The 19,357-nt window shown below is 39.3% G+C and overlaps 1 protein-coding gene and 1 long non-coding RNA gene across 15 annotated transcripts in view; one reads left to right on the top strand and one right to left on the bottom strand.

The window, feature by feature from the left end:
* The window catches only part of PCNT (pericentrin), an 83,577-nt gene that overhangs the window by 908 nt on the left and 63,312 nt on the right, over nucleotides 1-19,357 (bottom strand). For all 14 annotated transcript variants that reach the window (XM_015867729.2, XM_015867730.2, XM_015867737.2 and 11 more), the window contains 13 exons: nucleotides 18,966-19,120; nucleotides 17,532-17,729; nucleotides 16,237-16,432; nucleotides 15,320-15,542; nucleotides 13,828-13,978; nucleotides 11,756-12,277; nucleotides 10,721-10,998; nucleotides 9,891-9,993; nucleotides 6,548-6,712; nucleotides 5,233-5,471; nucleotides 3,838-3,926; nucleotides 2,578-2,731; nucleotides 151-269 (listed from right to left, as the gene is read on the bottom strand). In XM_015867729.2, coding sequence (XP_015723215.1) covers nucleotides 151-269; nucleotides 2,578-2,731; nucleotides 3,838-3,926; nucleotides 5,233-5,471; nucleotides 6,548-6,712; nucleotides 9,891-9,993; nucleotides 10,721-10,998; nucleotides 11,756-12,277; nucleotides 13,828-13,978; nucleotides 15,320-15,542; nucleotides 16,237-16,432; nucleotides 17,532-17,729; nucleotides 18,966-19,120 — 2,592 coding nt within the window. The remainder of the gene's footprint in view (nucleotides 1-150; nucleotides 270-2,577; nucleotides 2,732-3,837; nucleotides 3,927-5,232; nucleotides 5,472-6,547; nucleotides 6,713-9,890; nucleotides 9,994-10,720; nucleotides 10,999-11,755; nucleotides 12,278-13,827; nucleotides 13,979-15,319; nucleotides 15,543-16,236; nucleotides 16,433-17,531; nucleotides 17,730-18,965; nucleotides 19,121-19,357) is intronic.
* LOC116653679 lies at nucleotides 853-3,169 on the top strand. The gene is made up of 2 exons (XR_004307974.1): nucleotides 853-999; nucleotides 1,786-3,169. It is a non-coding gene; the product is annotated as an uncharacterized LOC116653679 (long non-coding RNA).

Raw genomic sequence — 19,357 nt, 5'->3', positions numbered from 1 at the left:
CACAAGTCATGATGTTAAGGTTTACTAAAATGCTTTTACTAAAATGATGCTTTTTATATCCTTTAAGAATTATAGGCAACACACAGGAAAAGCCATGCTGAGAGGATCCCAGGCTGCTCGCAGCTCTGAGTACAGCAGGGCTCCTCTTACCTTGCTGCATCCCTCCTAGTCTTTGCTGGATAATCTCCAGGCGGTGGATGTATTCTGTAAGTGACCGTTCAGGATCCTGAGTAGGCACAGGTGACTTTTCTGAAGTGGATGGAGGCAATCTTAAAAAAGAAAACAAAATTGTGGGCTTTTTTTTTGTTCCCCTCATGCCACACTCCAATTTATACTCATACAGACAGTAATTCAGTGCAAAGCAAACTCAAATATCAACAGATACCACCACCAACTTCCACACAGCTAGATGGAAGAAAAATACACTAGGCAGCTTTGGTCATGGAACAGCCAAAAGAAAAAATGTCTTGGTAAGAGCTGGAGTCCCTATGAGTTTCACTCTCCTGATAAGCAGCCAAAAGTTCCTCCAAGAAAGCTGCAGCCAGAGGCAAATGCAAATGGCTGGATAAACCCACTTCTATGGAGATGAGCATGCTGCATCCAAGTGCGTAGCAGCTTAAAGTCTACTTGGAAGGACAAGGCTGAGAAAGCTCAAATAAATTACATGTGACTGTATTGCTTTATTCTACGTGATTAATAGTTTAGAAAACTAATAATGGAAACACACTTTCCATTTCCAATGTTTCCATAATTTCACATTTCCAATGTGGGGACATTCTATGTACACATACAGCTACCCCAGTGCTGAGAGGTTTACCCTTTATTTTTGTATGAAGGAATGCAATACCTATAAATCCCTTCCTTCTCTTCATCTTTGCCAGGAAATGCTTCTCGGATCCACATTTGATTCTAGCTATCACTAACCCAGTCTCGCAGAGTAAAAAGGATCTACTATGATTATTTTCCCTGCCCCATACAATACAGCTGACGTTTCAGTAGGTAAGCTGCCTGTGTTTCTGTCCATCAGATCCTCACATGCTGTGAGAGAAGGCTAGGATGGAACAGGAATTTGGGCTCATGGGAGATGCTTGCAGGCCTCCAATTCTCCAGTCTGTTTCCTAAATTCTATGCAAAACAGAGTGCTACCTGTCTTTCCTGAGAAGCGCTACCCTGCCTTCTTCCCCAGATCAGTCAGCAGGGTTACAGAATAAAATGAAATCTCAAACAATTTGGAGCATTCTGGGCAATGCTCGTTCACCACAGCTGTTTACTTGTTACTGGCTGTCCTATTTTGGCTGGGATAGAGTCAATTTTCTCCATAGCAGTTGGTACGGTGCTGTGTTTTGGATTTAGGACTAGAATAATATCAACAACAGTGATGTTTTAGTTGTTGCTGAGCAGTACTGCTCAGAGCCAGAGACTAATTCAGTTTCTGAGTTTCTCATACAATCCTGCTAGCAAGGGGGCTGGGAAGCACAAGGAGCTGGGGGGATACAGGACCAGGACAGCTGACCTAAACTATCCAAAGGGATATTTGATTGCATAGGGCATAATGAGGAAAAAAAAAAACCTGTAAGAACTGAAGGGAGTTGGCCAGAAGAGCTGCTGCTGCTTGGGAACTGGTTTGGTCAATGAGTACACCACCTGCTCTCTTTGTTTGGCTGGGTTTTGTTTTGTTTGTTTTGGTTTTCTTGTTTGTTTGTTTGGTTGTTTTATTGATTTCTCTTTCTCATTAAACTGTCTTTATCTCAATTATATAAACTCCTGTATTTTTTTCTTTTCCAGTTTCCCTACCCCCACCAAGGGGGAGTGACCAAGCAGCTATGCGGTCCTTACCTGCCTTCTGGGTTCAACTGCAATACTGTTTTCTTAATGAAGAAACAACTAAAAAACATGGTCCAAGCTGATGAGGAGACTGCACATCAACTACTATAAAATGACACCATGTGGAAGAAGCCACAGAAGAGGAATAACCTGACTCTGCGATACTCTAAGCTACTTCACATGCTTGGAGAGCCTGAGACTGGGAAAGTCAATGATGGCTGAAGGCTGTGTTCCTCCCAGTCCAGCACTGAGCTTGCAGCTGAGGTATTTTCTTAACACTGCTGTGCAGAATGGGCTGTAATATGCAGAAAAATGTACACAGCACACGTTCCCACCTCCCAGTCTGTGGCAGCAAGCCGGAAGGCAGCTAACATTAATGCAATGCTGCCATACAGTAGAAGAGCCACTTCTGCAGGAGGAGGAATCTACTTTCTGCACACTTAAAAATCTATCACCAATTTAGCAGGCAAAACCAGCAAGAACTTCCCTTCAAGAAGGACTAAAAGATAACATCATCAGAAGTGCTTTCTCATATCCAGGCTGAACTACAGAACACCAATGAGCGTCCTCTGCGTAAGAACATCAGACACTCCCAAAGCAAAAGAGACATTCTCTTCTGCAGCAACCTGAAACAAAGGAAACATTTAACCAGACCCAGACTTCTTGTTCAGTTACTTCCTCCAAGAAGCCGTTTCATTTTTAGCAAAGTCTGTCTGATGAAGTGATGACACACCAGCCAGACTGCAGACTGACCTGCTGTGTGACCGGTGAGAGGATTTGGAGGAGCAGCTCATAGATCTTGCAGAGCTGGTTCTGTGGCACAGGCCAGTGTCCCGCGTTGGGGGAGAGCTTACATGAACAGCTGGGAGCTGCTGCTGCTTCAGAGCTTCTGTTCTGGCACCAGAGGCTGTGTTAAATATGAAACAGTTGAAAAGTATTCACTAAAAACCACTTACAGCAGCCATTTAACCAATTAAAAAATCCCACAAGAATTGCAGCAGTGTGTATTTGGCTTTGGTTTAAAATGTATATTACAAATGCATGTATTTTGGTTGGTTGTTATACAAGTGGAAGAAAAAGGAGGATTGTCTGTTGTTTTGTTATCCTTAATAACAAGTACTCCTTCAGATAAGTCCTCTTTTCAATCACTAACAATGATTTGATTTCCTCTTCCGTGAGCCTGACAGTTGCTATTCTGTAGTGGGATTTCAGGGGAATCACACCACAAGTAGAAGATAGGAAATTTATTATTATGTTTTTAAAAAGTAAGTATTCCCAGCCTAAAATACTGAAAATGATGCAATGTGTTCATATACCAGATAATAAAAAATGTACTGTTACATCTGATTGTTGTCTGGTGTTGAAAAGCCACAACTGGAACATTACACATACTAGGACAGTTGCACAATACGGGGTACCACATGAAGGTGTTTGTTCAAGTTCTTACTGACACATCCATAGGTAACAAGGGAACACAGCCCTCACTGAACTCTATTAGATTATGATCCATAGCACTTAAAATTCAGGGAAAATCTGTTGTCAGATTCTGAGCCTCTTTGGAACCATTTAGGACTGTTTTTCATCACAGGAAGCACAGCCTTACTACAACTTATTTTTTATACTGTGTGTATCTTGTTACTGTTACAGAAGCATTTGTCTTATTAATAACTTATGGCATTTATTTCCATTACAGGTAGCTTTAAGAAGTATGAGAAATTATCAGATAAGTTTAACAAACACAGGACTGCTTTACAGCTTGAGCAGTTGCAAGAGAGAAGAGGATGAGTCTGATGCTGTTGTAAAGTGACCAATTGTGACACCAATGCAATAAAGTTTTCAATTTTAACTTCTTACGGTGCCATTTGAAACTCATAACCACGACTAGGAAACAGACAAATATATTTGTGCCAACAAATATTCTGCTTTTTTTGTCTGTTTTATGATGATATTTTGTCTGTCTAATGAAACATTGCTAAATTATCACTTAAAAAATGTACTTGACCAAAAGCTTACCCGTATTATTTCCTGTATTTTGAGAAATGGTTTCAGCCTGGGCAGTTTTCCTGTTCAGTTTGTTCCATTTCCTCACCAAAAACTTCAACCTTGGTAGCAGAATAAATTTGGACAATCATTAGTAACAAGAAAAAAATACACCAAGTGTTAATGTTAAACTTTCTGTAGGCACAAAGCATATTATATTGATTATTCAATTAAGTAACAATTCTTGTAGGAATAGAGAAGGGATTTACATGATTTACACTGGGTTTACATTAAATAATATTTCATTTTAAGTCTAGCAAGCCAACAGTTGACAAGACGCTCTACATAAGCTACAGGCTATAGCAGAATGCTAAACTCACTGTTGCTGCCAGCAGAGCCAGCAGTGTGCAGTGCACAGCAACTGCCAGCATCTTCCCAGTGATAACTGTTACACCTGTCAGTTCTCTGCAGTGCTGAGACCACCTAATCTTAAGGATCTGAGGTGACAACAGGTTGTTTACAATAACCTTTTCTTTCTTTTTGTTTGTTTGCTTTTAACCCCCTCTTGTTTGTTTTCCCCAGTTTCTAAACACCAAAGAACTAGATTCTGAGAACACATAACCATGTAACCTTATGTATATAGGAGGAAAAAGAATAAGAAAATCCAGTAACCAGTCCCTCAAAATGGCTCACTGGGACAGCAAAACAGGAACAGGCATTGGAACTTAACCACAACATCCTCTTTACAGTCTTAGGATGTAGTTGCTTTGAGTTGGGAATGTTCACCAGTTTTAGCACTACTCCTTCACTCCAGCCCTAAATTCCAGGGAGCTGTGGGGCCTCAAAGGGTTACTCTATACTTTCATACTGATATCATTATAGCATCCACTTCAAAGACAGCAGCCCAGACAGTCTTAAACTTTATCCTAACAGTTTTTAGTAAACAAGAAGATTGCTCATAAGTTACTACCTTTAAATTACATTTTTTCCACCCAATATGTGGGCTCAAAATACATTACGGAATAGCATATCATCCTAAGCACAGATATCAAAATCCACTCCGTAGTAAATAATGGTGCGTGATGGAGTCATGCTCAGTGAAATACAGGCTACTGAGCTTGGGAGAAGAAAATCATCACTGATGGGTTGGTAACGTAACAATACAAGAGGCTAACCAGCATGTCCCAAATAGATAAAAGGGAAAATGAAATGATCAGCTTGTATTTGTTGTGCAGTGATGCGCAAACCAGCTTTTAGAAAGCTTTGTTTTGGTACGAATTCCACTTAGCCCTGATTTCAAATAGCAATTTGGCCAAACTTACAGCTAACAAGTCATGCTCTGGAGAAAGCTTCTGCTTAATATTCAGGTAGGATAAACCATACCAACTACCCATTTTATCTACGCCCAAGAAAGTGTTTTGCTTTTACCTTGATACAGCAATGACCGCCCTGACTGCACATCTGAACTTGGTAAAGGGGCGGGAGCGGGAGGCAGAAAGTTGCAGGTCTGCAGGCGAGGGGTAGATTCCCATGCGTGCTATTAGAGAGAGAGTTGCTTGTTCACAGTCTTGAAATCCACCAAGAAGCAGCAGGAGGTATTTCTTCTGATATACCAGAGCCTTTCTAAAGCTCTCTGCTCTTAGGTACTTCCTATATAATCTCTGTAACTGTAAGAAAAAAAATTAAAGCCATGAAAATTTAGCTATAGCAAGCCTAGAAAAGTTGACTGCATTTTCCAGCAAGAAGATTCTAACACTTTTAATCTGCAATGACAGCAATTGCATTACATAAATATTAACCAGGAAGCATGCTGAGGTGTCTGACTTGATTACAAACAAATCTGTCAGAAAAATTTAAAACTAAGGAAAAAAAACAACAACATTTGATAATTCCATGCTTATCTGAATCTTCTTCACATTTAAAAGTAAAAACAATTCTCAAGAGATAGATGATTCTTGGTGCAAGTTTCTGTTTAACACTAAGAGAGTTATAAAGGATCTTTTCTGATGAGGGACATACAGGAAAAGAGTGCTCTTCATTTACATTTATCTGTAAAGACAATCACTGTGTACAGAAGAACAATGCAGCTAGTGAGAACAGAGGAGCCAAGGCACCCCAGCTCTCTCAATCTTTCTTCATAGAAAAGGGGCTCCAGACCTCTGATCATCTTTGTGGCCCTCCGCTGTACCCACTCCAACAGCTCCACGTCCTGCCTGTACTGGGGACCCCCACACCTCATCACAGTACTGCAGGTGGGGCCTCACAAGGGCAAAGGAGGGAAACAATCACGTCTCTCACCCTGCTGGCCTCCCACCCATTTTTTGATGCAGGCCAAGGAACTGGCTCTTACTATCGGGTATTATTATTGGCAGTAACTGCATTTTACTCATCAAGTGGCACAAGCAAGTCATGTGTAACACATGCAGTGTTTATCAGACTGAGTGCATAGAGGCCACAAGAGATGGAGTGAGACCTGCTCTGCATTCCCCCCCTCCACAGCATTCCATGGTCTTCCACACAGTCAACACTCAAGTTATGTGCAATCAACTCATTATTATTTTAATGAAAAGTCGCATCATATGCTTAATGTGTACAGTCTTGTGGGACCACATTATGTGTTCTTCACAGCCACATGTGGTCCATGGGCTGAACACACCTAGTTTAAATGATGTGCTAATGCCTCTAATGTTGCCTGCTCCTGCAGCTCCAGACAGCTGTTTGCCAAGCATCACTATCATTTTACCTTAGGATTGAGCGTTTCCACTGCTTGTTTGTTTTCAGTTTCAGCAGTTGCTTTAGCCAGTTCAGACTCTGCCTGTTTCAGTGCATTCTGCAGAATGCTTCTTTCTTGCCGCCAAGCAGCTCTTTCCAGTTCTTGAACAGGGTTGGTATCATCTGTAAATCTGATCTAAAAAAGAAACCATAAGTGAGTGAGCCATGGTAATTCCTGAACGTTCCTTCCACAGTCAAACATCTCAAGTCAAATCATTTGGCTTGCTTCCATATCCAGAAGCAGCAGAGAAACGGACATACAAATGTGTTTGTTTACATACATGCACAAAAGCACCTTGTAAAGCATACACAGATGTAACCTCTAAGAAAACAGCATTCAACTATGAGAATATTTAGTTTTGTGGTAAATCAACTCTTCCAGGAGACCAACAACTCCAGATTCAATTTTTACAGAAGTTCTGCCTTCATAACCCTCTTTATATCAATTTAAGTGTCAACAGTTACATCAATGTATCATGCAGCAGATCAGAACCAAGAGGAAAGATGTTTTTGAGATGGTTAGCATTTTGTCCTTTGAAATCAAATCTATACAGTACAGGAGCCAGTACACACAGCTGACCCCAATTTCTTCTTGTAGCTCATTTTAGTACAGCCTCACTAGGAGTCTGAACTTCTTCAAGAGTTATTTCTTAAGAATATTTCAGTACAGTTATTTTCGACATTTATATTTGTCTTCCATGAAGAACATAATTTCACAAGCAAAAAATCTTGTATAACAAAGAGTAATACAAGAGAGCCATTAAAGAGAAATATTTTCAGTATCTGCAACATGCACAGCAACAAAATATCAACAAAACTCTTAAGTCAGTTAATGATTGGTATGTACATGTATTACCAGCCCCGCTACGTGCTTGGTGCTGAAGCTTTTTCTCAAGAATTCCTGCTGGCAGTGCTAATTTATTCTGTCAGCTCTGTGACAGACTTCTAAGGTCCCTATTATCCAACAGCAGATGTATCAAAGAAACTGATTCCTGCTATGGTTTCTTTATAGAACAAAAAATGTGTTTCCATGCTGTCCGTATCTTTGCAGCAAATAATTCACCTCCCTCCATTCTGACTTTGCAACTTCCTTTACAATTGCAGAAACCAAAGGCTTTCTACTTCTCAGCATACAGAAGAAGAGCTTAAAACACAGCAAAACACTAAAATGCCAAGAATCTAATACAATTTTCTGAACTGTTTTAAAATTAGGTATTTCCTCCTTTCCAGGTTAAATCCTTGTCCCACGCTTACCATCTAATTTAGACATGGCCGATACAAATTCAGACTTCTATACTAAAGTTGGATAAACTAAAGCATGGAAGGTATATCACTATGGCCAGTTAGATGAGGAAAAATAGCATCTATGGATCCAGGATAGAGAAAAGGACAGAGAATACAAAAAACGCTTCAGGTAATTGATATCAAAGTCAGTTCAAATAAAACCCACATGTCTTATGCTGAACTGGAGGGAAGCAGCACTGATCTCTCCACAGACCATCCCAGTAAGGAGTATGCTCCTTCCCTCCCAGGCCTTTTGCAGTCCTAAAGCTACAAAAGCTGAATTCGAAGGCTGAATTCGAAGTAACACACATTGTCTGAGGAATCCTACCTGATATTCACCTACGTGCTTGATTTCTACTGCATCAGTTGACATAAGATTACCATCAGCTTGTTTTGGTCTCTTCTATTCTGTAACATTTTGCTAACTTCTCTAACAGTTCTTTATTTATCAGACCCCCAAAGTTTCTAAAGCATGTAGTTAAGCACACTTAACAGAAGAAGAAATGCAGAGAAGCACCTGAATCAAGACGCAGTTCTAGAGAATAACCTGAAAAGGAGGCAGAAAAGAGGGACATTTGCCCGCAGAAAAGAGATATCAAGGTGTGTTTGTACTCTAAGCTAAATGATAGCATGTCTTTAGACTGCTCCTCTAAAAACTTCTTATCATAAAGAAGAATAGAGACCTTTGTTTCACTGTGGTCATTACAACAACTTTCTCCAGATCTAAGCGATCCAACAACAGGAGCAACTGCTTATTCAGCTTGGCATTCACTGGTATCTTGTTAGAAGCTTAGAACTAAGGAAGCTGATTGTGGAAAAGCTAGGAGCATTAAAAAAGCATCTGCAGTAGAGTTTCTAAAGCAGAAGACCTAATGAACCTGAACATGTTTTTTTCCTTTTCCAGTTGAGCGGTAACTTGTAGTAAGCTGAGTCAGACAAATAGCTCAGATCCAGAGAGAGCTATACTAAGTCTGACAAGTTGAGTCATAAGGAGGCTCAACACCCCCACAGACTCTTAGTTTTCTGAAAGGAAAACAGCTGAAATAACTTCAAAAATGCCTACCTGTGAGAGGGTACAACCCTCTCCCCTCAGGACTGGAGATGATCCACTTGGCAACCACAAAAGTGGTTTCACAGATGACAGAAGGTTTATTGTCTTTTGTAAGCAGTAAGACACAGGGAGAGCTTGCACCATGCCTTGCCATGTTTTTGAAGATCATGCTTATATTATAGAACACGTGAAAACAACAGAAGCTACAAAAGCCTCTTAACAGTCACAACTCTTTCTCAAAGGTTTTTTTTTCCTAGGGATCTCATGCAAATTTGTAGGTCAAGCAGTGAGAGAATAGAGGGAAGATAAATCTAATAGAGACAAAATTCTTGTTAAATCTGCTTAATCCAAGGCCAGAAGGGCTACAACGCGTTTGAAGGTCTCTTAACTACAGAAAGACATATATGACAGTGCAAAGTTATCTGGTGAATAATATGAAATGTAAGAGATTTATCTTTTATGTGTTATCTAACAATACACCTGAGTTCTACTGAGTTTTACTAAGGTGTGTAAAATACCTGCAATACTGCAGCTATGAGACAAAATTTCCCTCATGAAATGACAAATGACTGTTTTGCTTTTTGAAAAATGCTTGGCAGTTTGCTGAAAAATAACTGTGCCTGGACATATTCAGAAAAGGAAACAACTCTTTCCACTGTTTGATATCCTCAGACGTATTATATACTTATTACATAACTAGGAAAAGAATTCCTTTGGTAGTAGACTCAGCAATGCAACAGAGAAAGAGACATACATAGAAAAACGCATACTAAATATGTTGGCATAAAGATGGTGTGAGTATAGGAGTTCCTGTCTTTTTTCTACCATCAAGCTGAAAAAAACAGATTTCCTCAGAACACTAAAACAAACCCCTACAACACAAACACCACCAACACTGCCACAACTTAGATGTGTACCAGAACCCAAAGAACACAGAACAACCTCCTGATAATGAACAAATATATGCCATTTTCCTCACCTGAGATGCAGGAGGAGTCAATAAATCTGATTTTAGTTCCTTTAATGTCTGCAGTAAAGATGCTACAGCTTCATCATTTGATACATACCAGTCACTAACCGTTCTGTTAAAAAGAAACACTTTGTCAGTATGGTTGATTTTTAGTGATCTTATATTATAGTTAGCACACATTCTTCCTCCCCATTGAAATATCTTAAGTTTTGATGCTGTCCTCATTTACTACCTATCAAACACAACACAATGAATCAGAAATTTTTATTAAATAGTGGAATTTCTAAATAGTGCTGAACAAAAACTTATTCAGAAATCCGTATTCTCTACCAGTGTGAAATTCAACCATGCAAATTCAGGCTGCAGCAAAATTTTATTGGTATTTTACTTTGCTGCCATAGAAACTAAAAATTACTGAGCTTGGCCAACTTTTCCCTTCCTCAATACAGCCCACCATTCCAAACCTGCAGCTGCCTTGATTAAGCTGTTTTTCTGATTGCTCTCCAATCCGGATTTATTTGCTCACTGCAAACTAAAAAAAAAACTCCTTCAAACTCCTGTTTTCTCTTTTTGGAGTTGCTCTTTTTATGAAAGGTTACTTCACAGATCTGGTTTGCAGGCAGGCATAAATGATTTTTACAGGAATGGGGATGACAACCTTCTAAACACAGTCTGCTAAGCACCACGTAATCATGGTTTCACATCGCAATCTTGTAAGCAGAGGAAATGATACGCAATCCATTTCCTTTAGCTGATGGCTCTCAGCCATGATCTGTGCGAGTTCAGAAGCTGTATGGAGAGAAAACTACTGTTTTATGAACAGCATTTAAGCTACTCACTTATCTACAGTTTTACACATTAACTCAACGAGACGTGCAGCTACAAAAAGCAACTGTTGTCTTATCTTCTCCAGCTGTTGCTGCTGCTGCAAGTTGAATTTTTCAGTTTCTTTTGTCATGGGCTCTTTGGCATTTTGATCTTTGTCTGAAGTACACAACGGTCCTCGTTGACTGCTGGGAGATGGAGGACTTCTTTCTGTTTCCTCTAAGATCGCCATGATTTCCTGCATCTCTTTAATTCTTTGTTCATCCCTTTGGTGTTGCAGTTCCAAGTTTTGCTATTTTAACAGAATAAGTAGTAATAAATTGCCACTTGTACATACACACACCCCAGTACATATGGATTTAGATATGCAGACCACATATGAAAGCACCACACCCAACTAACATATCCACATCTCAGTGTTTCTTAAGCCATGTACCACTTTACAGGGGGAAACTTATACTACTGCACTCCAGGGCTACCAGGAAGCCATTTAACTACAGAGTGAGCATCATCTCCATCCATTTCCTGACTTTGCAACTTGCAAGTCTTCAGAAAGTCTACAAAGCCCCCTTGTTCCTCTAATGAAAGTGAAGGAGCTGAGAAACAAGGGTGAAACCTAGTTTGGTTACCTACTATGTTTAAACCACACTTAATGTCTCCTCCATTTGCTAACAAGAGGCAATCCCCAACATAGACCTAAACTAAACCCAGAAAACAGCTACATTTGAAAAATGCAGGCAGCTGGTTTAAAGCATTTTTCATAACACTCTGTTACAGGGAAGGAAACATTTTAATTAGAGGACATTATGCACTGTGTTAATTACCAATTCATGGTTAATTCAATCTAAGGGAAGACTCAGACATTCTTACAAGTCTCTCCTGATCCTTCTGTCAGCCCTCCTCTTTGTTTCTGTTTGTTGCTGCTGCCTTTGCTCTCTCTACTCTTTCTTATTTTTATCTTGCACTGTTTTGAAGAGTAACTGCAATTCTTCCCAGTTAGCTTTCAACTTTGCCTCTCTCTCCTTCTGGGCCTCCAGGGAATGGATTACCTCTTGCTTTTGACTCCTAAGAGATTCCAGTGTTGCTCGGAGTTTGTTAGTGGTCTCATTCTCCATTTGTGTTTCTTCACAACACATCTGTACTTCAGCCTCTAGTTGCCTTTTGGAACGAATGGCTTTCTGGTGTGTTTTCTCAATGATAGCAGCTAGCTCTGCCTTGCGGGATCTCTCTTCCTCCAGCTGGGCTTGGAGCTCTCGGATAAGGGCCTGTTCTAGCAATAACTCCCTGCGCTGACAGGAAGCCTCCTCCTTAGCTTGCATGCTCAACTGTTCTGTCAAAACACGCTCGTGATTCAAGGAATTCAAGAGCTCCATAGAATGATTTCTCTCAGCATCCAAGTTCTTCTGTAGCTCCAACACTTTGTCATGTTCTTGAGACAATAACGCTTCACAGCGGGAATATTCTATCCGAAGTTCCTTGCGGAGATTATCATTTATTATTTGTTCATGCTCTAAGGATACAGACAGCTTGTTATTTTGCACCATCTGCAAATCCAAGGCAGCCTGTAAATCCTGCACAATGAGAGAAACACAGTGATATTTTAACATAAGCACTCATTTGTGGGGTGCTCTGGCATTCAGTAATTTTCAAAATTATATTTTATTCAAGGAGAAAAGAAATCAAGATTGAGCCAGACTAGTTCAGGTATTTAAAAAATTAATTTATAAACACAAGTTCAATTTTCTGAGTGCCAGAAACATGCTCTTTACAGTCACGATACCAATTAATACAACCAAGGATCTTAATATGAATATACCTTGTGGTACATTATTTTTCCTTCAATCATTAATAACCTCACTGAGAAATCAATTTATCTTTTTTTTTTTTAACATTACCCAATCATCTTAAATGATATCTGAAGCAGAAATAACCTGAATTTTGATTAAAAAACACTAATAAACAGTCATCTAAGCAGTAAGACTATCTATAAAACCTTTTGGTTTTACAGCCCACCTATTTAAAAAATGCAGAACAGACTGATGACAATAACCCATTTTCATTAGTCTGATTTCATAAAGGAAGCAAGTAAATGAAGGGGCAGCCTCAGGAAGCCAGAACAAACATGGCAGGGTTTTCTGCCCTCTCTCCCCAGGCAGCACCAGATCTCTGACCACTAAGCGGCACAAACCTGGTACCATCAGTTTTCTGTAGTACTGGGAATGCAGGACTGCAGTCACCTGAGAATGGTTACACCTCTTGCACAGCTTTACCTGGGGCAGTGCACTTTCACTTTGCTTTTGACCAATATGGTCCCCGTGTTCTCTGCATGAACAGCCCTTGTACAAGATACACACAGTGCTAACGTGCTCCACCATAAAAGCAGAAAAAAAGCCAAACCAACAAAGAGAAAACACCTACACACTTAAATAATTACCAGAAGGAGAACAAAAATCAGAGGGCAAACCATAAGGAAATTGTCAGAGGAGTTTGGCTTTGGTTTGTAATTCTACAAAAGACATATGTTAAAAAGACAGGAATGAGAAGATGATTATGTCCTTTGCAAGATTCATTTCTATCACAGTATCAGTGAGAAAGCTGGTAATTTGTTTCCCATTCAATTCAGAAAATAGGGTACAGAAACAAAACCAAAACAAAACAAAGACTGCTGGACCTCAGATAAATTACATTAGAAAGGTTTCTGTTACTTTCTCCCAAGCATTTGTATCAATGCTTGCTTTTCTCTGTAATCTCAGTGACACACTGCACATCCTCACAGCACACCTGCTTTGTAATGAAAGGCCTGGTTACACAATTGTGGAGTCTGTCTGTCTCTCTGTACAGCAACAGGTGGTACAAAACTGACCCTAAGAAAGTATAAGGATCTGAAAACATTAAGATGTCAAAAGGATGCATTCAGTGTCTGCTTATTTGCATAGCTGCTGTAAAGGAAAATAACAGAAAGCTTCAATTCCGCATGGGAAAAATGCCATGCACATTAGGTAGAAGCTTTTTTTCTTTTTTGTAAACTGTCATTGAATGAAAACACTGGATATAAAATAGTACAAAATTAACTTGTTAGTTCACTTCTCTTGGTGTATGAGGTTAAGATGTTGGGCATTACCTCCAAGGTCTTTTTCTTTTCATCTTCTGCTTTCTTATGCTGAAGCTGTTGCTCCTCAAGCAAAACTCGCAGCTCTGTTTCAGTCAGACGTTCAGTCTGCAACTCCAGCAGAGTAGCTGTCAAATCCTTCTCTTTACTTTCCAATTCAGAACTGAAAAGTTCAAAATGACATTTGTATGTTCAGAACAAAATATCCTTCTCTAGTGATGCAAGTGAGACGCTTTGGATTACTTTTTGTGATCTGACCTACAGATTTACTTCCCTATGTGGGCTTCTTTCTTATAGGGTCAGTTTCAAGTCACAAATATTTGCATCTGAAAACAGTTTCTCTCCCTGCAAGCAGAGCTAAAATTATCCTATAAGTAACTAACAAAAGACAGGGATAAATAATCTATGTTGCTGGAACAAAATGTGTGTCCTGTGAAAGGAAAGAAAACCAGTGGCATACACTAGGAATAAGAAGGTGGAAAGAAAAATTATAAAAAGAACACAGCAAAATGACAGGCAGACAAAAGTGCCAAGCAAGAGACCAAGACAAAAGAAGCAGAATAGTGAAGATGAGTTAGATTTGCATGGCAAGGTATTGGTAGTGGGGGGTCGCAGGAGTGCCCTCTGTGAGCAGAGCCCAGCACTACTCCACATCAGATCACAGCCAGCTCCAGCTACTTCAAAAGAGACCTGCTGCTGAGCCATGGGTGTTGGGTGTGCCTCTGGGGCAGACTTAAAAACTGCAGCAGGAGGTCTGGGGGAGCTGCTGCCCGAGAGGCCCCATGTTGGAGCAATGTGCTATTGAGGGATGGGCCCTGTGGAACAGAGCAGTGCCGGAGTAGTGCTTGGAGAGCTGCAGACCCCTCGGTCCACACAAGATTGGTTGGGGAAGAATGGCATTTTGGGGAAGGGACCCCACATGGAACAGAGGAGGGGACTGACCATGGAGAAGCTGCAGATGAAGAAGTGTTAGGGACTGACTGTAGCCATTCCCTTGCAATACTCTGGGAGGAAGAGGTGGATGGGAGGAGGTGTTTTAAGTTTATTTTTAGTTCTCCCTGCTAAACTTCATTAGCAATAGGCACTATGCTACATTATTCTCTCTTATATTGTTTTGACTGTGACAGTAATTGTTGAGGGATCTCCCTGTTCTTATCTCAACCCATCAGCCTTTTTCATCATACTTTCTCCATCTATTCTATTGAGGACAGAGAATAAGAGTGTGATGTGGTGGAGCTGATCTACCTAGTGGTGTTAAACCCCCAGAGAGGCACAGGAGGGACAGATACCATGCTGTAGTTAAGAGGTGATTATCTCATCACTTTTACTACGGCCATACAATATGCCTTGACCATTGAGATTCTGCGGAAGAAGGTAAATGTGTAAATTTGAATGAAAGCTAATATACATATGAAAAGTAACAGAGGTGTATTTGTGGATTCAGCATATATAAAGCTTTCTCAGACTAGTTAATAAATTTAAATATACAAACTGTACTTCTCACCGGAGCTTGTTTATTTCTCTCTGATGCTCTTCTAGAGATTTCTGCAGCCTTTCATTTTCTTGTTTATGTTCATACAGATCTGACTTCAGGGTTGATACTGCTGCTTTTTCTTGATTCAAGAGTTCACATGTTTCAGAGGCTCTCTTCTGCTCCTCAGACAGTGTGCTATGCAGGTCACTCACAATGCATTTTTCCTGCTGAAGTTTATATTCCAATAATTCAACTAGGATAAGAAAACACGAACATTCATTTTACAGAGATTTTGACATTAAGTTTATCAGTCATACTGCTCCAATTGCAGAAAAATGAGCTGTAGTAAAGTATTCTTGACCAGAGAATTCATTTATTTTCATATATGATATGAATAACTGGAAAGATATACAAATATTGCTATTGGGCTATTGATAATAGGTGAACAGTTGGAATGAATGATCTTTTAGGTCTTTTCCAACCTTGGCGATTCTATGGTTCTACGAAATATGCTAAAGTTTTGCTGCTAGTGGACAAGGGAAGAATATAAAAGCTGTATCAGACTAAATGAGCTACTGTGATATACTGCAGATCACCTATTAATAATAGATTCTACAACTTGTTAGGAAAAAGCATTGATTTAACATCAAATATATATATATATTTTCATCAAATATGTATATATATCAAATATCCTGTTGGTTTTTTTTAAGCTTCTTTATTTTTCACAAAGTTTTCTTAACCACTAACATTTGAATTAAGAAGAAAAGGCCTGCTTCTTAGCCTGCAAAAATAGCAGGAACCGTAAGTGCACTAATTAAACTGAAGAACTGTTTATCATCAGCTTCTTTGCAGAACAGTTTATACTTTTTTTCCTTTTATCTGCTAGGCAAAAAAAGAAAGAACTGACATAGAAAAGCAGAAGACAAGAACTTGACAATTACTACCTTTCCTTCGAAGCTGGTGTTCTTGTTTGCTCCCTTGATCTTCTACATTAGTAAGAGTTTCCTGCAACTGTTGTAGCTTCTCTTGATTCTGAAGATGTGTCATGCGTAGTTGAGCTCGAAGCTCCTGTATCTCAGAGAGCAAGTTGTTCCGGTCTGAAGAGAAAAGGTGCTCCACAACCATCTGCCTCTGTTCCTCCTAAAAAAGAACCAAGTCCTGTTTAATCTACCAGTATATTCTTTCTTCCTTCTACAAAGATAAATCCCAGAGTAACCCTCATATGTACAACTGTTAAAAGGAGGCAAATCCAAATGACCAAGTTTGTACATCTTTTTGATTCAAAAAGTTAACCTTATGAAACAGAAGACCCAACTTCACTAGCTTCTTAACAGCACAGTAGTTATTAATAGTAGTTTATACACTGAAGCTGAAAGCTAATTGTTACAATGAAAAAATCCCAAACCGATATGGAGTTAGCTCATGATACACTCTTTGCAAGAGAAGTTTGTGAAGCTCCAGATAGAATTATTTTAGCAAGCATTTCTTTTTCCCTGCCCAGTCTGGTGGTCACTACTTTATTTCTGACTCCTAGGTAAAATAATCAACAGGCTTTATAACACAAGACACAAGAGTTTGAGAAAATGGTACCAAAACACAGACTCCCATAAAAGCCTCATGATCCCACCCAATCTAGATTGATGCACAGGGCGTGATTTAACAACTGAATTAGTAAATCTTTAAAACAATGATAGTATCCATGTCCAGATCAAACTTCAAAATTAAGTATGAGGGAATAGAAGTGATTTGGGAGCATAACACTCAGAGGCCTTATTTTCTTGTTGTTTCACTACATATACCAGTTCTTCCACTAACACAACTTCATCACCACACCCAGGACTGGAGACATGAAACATCAGGTCAATTTGCAGCACGTTTTTCTCCTACTCAGACATACTCTGTACTTAAAAGAAGTTCTCCTCTACAATCAGTAGCAAAATCCGAATGCTCCTGTGTTGGTTTTTATTGGAAAAAAACAAACACAAAAACCCAAACAAACCACAACACCTATATGATCTCTCTCTAACCTACTCATTGATGTCATTACTGATACATTACTACTAATTTAAGTAGAGCCAAGGCATTCGAGAGTCCTGTTCAAATCTTCGTAGTTTTCTGTTCCTCTTACATATGTATGTATATACACATAATAACACAGCATATGCATATACCCAAATATATACATACTAAAAAAAGTCAAGCAGATTTTAAAGGGTGGAAGCCATCTTCCGTGTCTTACCTTATCTCCTCTATCTTCCATCTTGCTAAGATAATCTTTCAGTGACTGTATAGCATTCAGCAAGGCTAAGCCCTCTTTTTGCCATCCTTCCATGATTGCTTTTGTCTGATGAACGTTCTTCAGCTCCTTAAAACCAAAGGAATGTTCTGACAAAGCCAATATCTTGTGGCTCTCCTCATACACCAACTTCAGCACAGTCTGAGAAAGAAAAAGAAAGCAATACTAAATATTCGAAAATAGGCATCACCATCATGACAGCATATGAGTAGGATGCAGTAGAAATAAACAACAAAATTAAGTTTGTACTTGGTTGTAATATCAATAAAGGCATGCAGTTCTGTTCCACTACTTGATGTGCCTAGCAAAATCAGAATACACTTACACACACTTACATAACATTCTCTGGTAACTGCTGACTGTGTCCTAACCACTGAGATTGGTGCTGTTACAGTACAAATGTTGAAGCACAGACCAGCCTATCTATTGCTGTGTATGCCACCATGCAAACATGCAACTAAGATAAAGGACCGTACCCAATCTTTGTTCTCTCTGAAGTACTTATTCATAGAAAAATTATCCATGTTCTATCACGTCACCATATGCCAGTGATACCAGATAACCTAATTATGCATTTAGACAACCTTAGTTTGGTCTAGCAGATTACATAGAAATAACACCTCCCAAAATAATCAGTCTTAATTTACACAGCAAACTCCGTTTTCCCTAAAACTGTCAAGCAAAATAATCTGTTTTAAACAAATTCCCTGTTCACAAGCTATTATCCAATGCACAGATGTCTCATTTCAGGAAGAGTCACTGGAGATTTAAGCCATTTTCTACTTACATCTAACCAAAAATACCTCAGCCCTCACACAGAGCTGTATCTTTTTGCTACTCACTTTAACAACACCACGGTATTTTTCCTTAACTACTGGTGTATTTTCTTTGCACTTTTTGTGAAGAACTTAACTTGAACCAACCTGAGTTCAGGTTCAGTTAGTACTGCAAGAAGCAATGTTTCATGCTACAACCCTTCAGCAAACATTAACAATGGAAACACTAAATCGCTCATACCAAACATTTGGTACTGGACTGTGCAGGTTTTCCAGTAATAATTGACAATCCATGAAAGCAACTAAATGTTTAACAACTCTTTTTTTATATCCTCCTTCATCTATTGAGTAAGCTGAAAGTGTCTGTTAGACATTTGGGGAAACAGCAGTTATTATGTTGAAAGTATACTATTTCTCTTTTAATATCACTCATGTTTCTTCAAGTACTATTGCAATTGAACCCCCTGTAGCCTACCTCAATTTGAGGTTAAAGCCATTATAGAAAGTTTACAGTACAAACGTAGCAGTTAACACTATCAGCATTTCACTTCTGCACTTCCAATTTTAATTCACTAGTATGCTTACATGATTTATATATTACCTTTAGTTGCGGGGAAAGCATTTCTTTTTCTCTCACTGATTCCATAATATCTGGAAACATGCCACAGTACTGCAGGTAAGCCATGACATTAGCATCTGGATGGTCTGATGTTTGTAACTGCTCATTCAGTTTAGCTGCCAGATTTGATCCGGTACCTAGAGAAAGAGACAGTTCCCCCACCCCAGAGGTTACAAACACAGAGAACTCAAAACCAGCAGAACTGTGCAAGACAACCTACTTAAACAAGTAAAAAGGTCATAAGCTGCCTTTGGCCACAGAGATGATGATGTTATTATGTCAGGACTCACTAAACTCCCATGTCTCATTTCTAGCATATACAAATGAAAAGGTAAAAGCAGGCTTTCACTAGCTTGAATATACAAACATTTCTG

This window comes from Coturnix japonica, chromosome 7 (genome assembly GCF_001577835.2).
Source record: "Coturnix japonica isolate 7356 chromosome 7, Coturnix japonica 2.1, whole genome shotgun sequence".
Lineage (NCBI taxonomy): Eukaryota > Metazoa > Chordata > Aves > Galliformes > Phasianidae > Coturnix > Coturnix japonica.
This window is presented reverse-complemented; position numbering and strand designations above follow the sequence as displayed.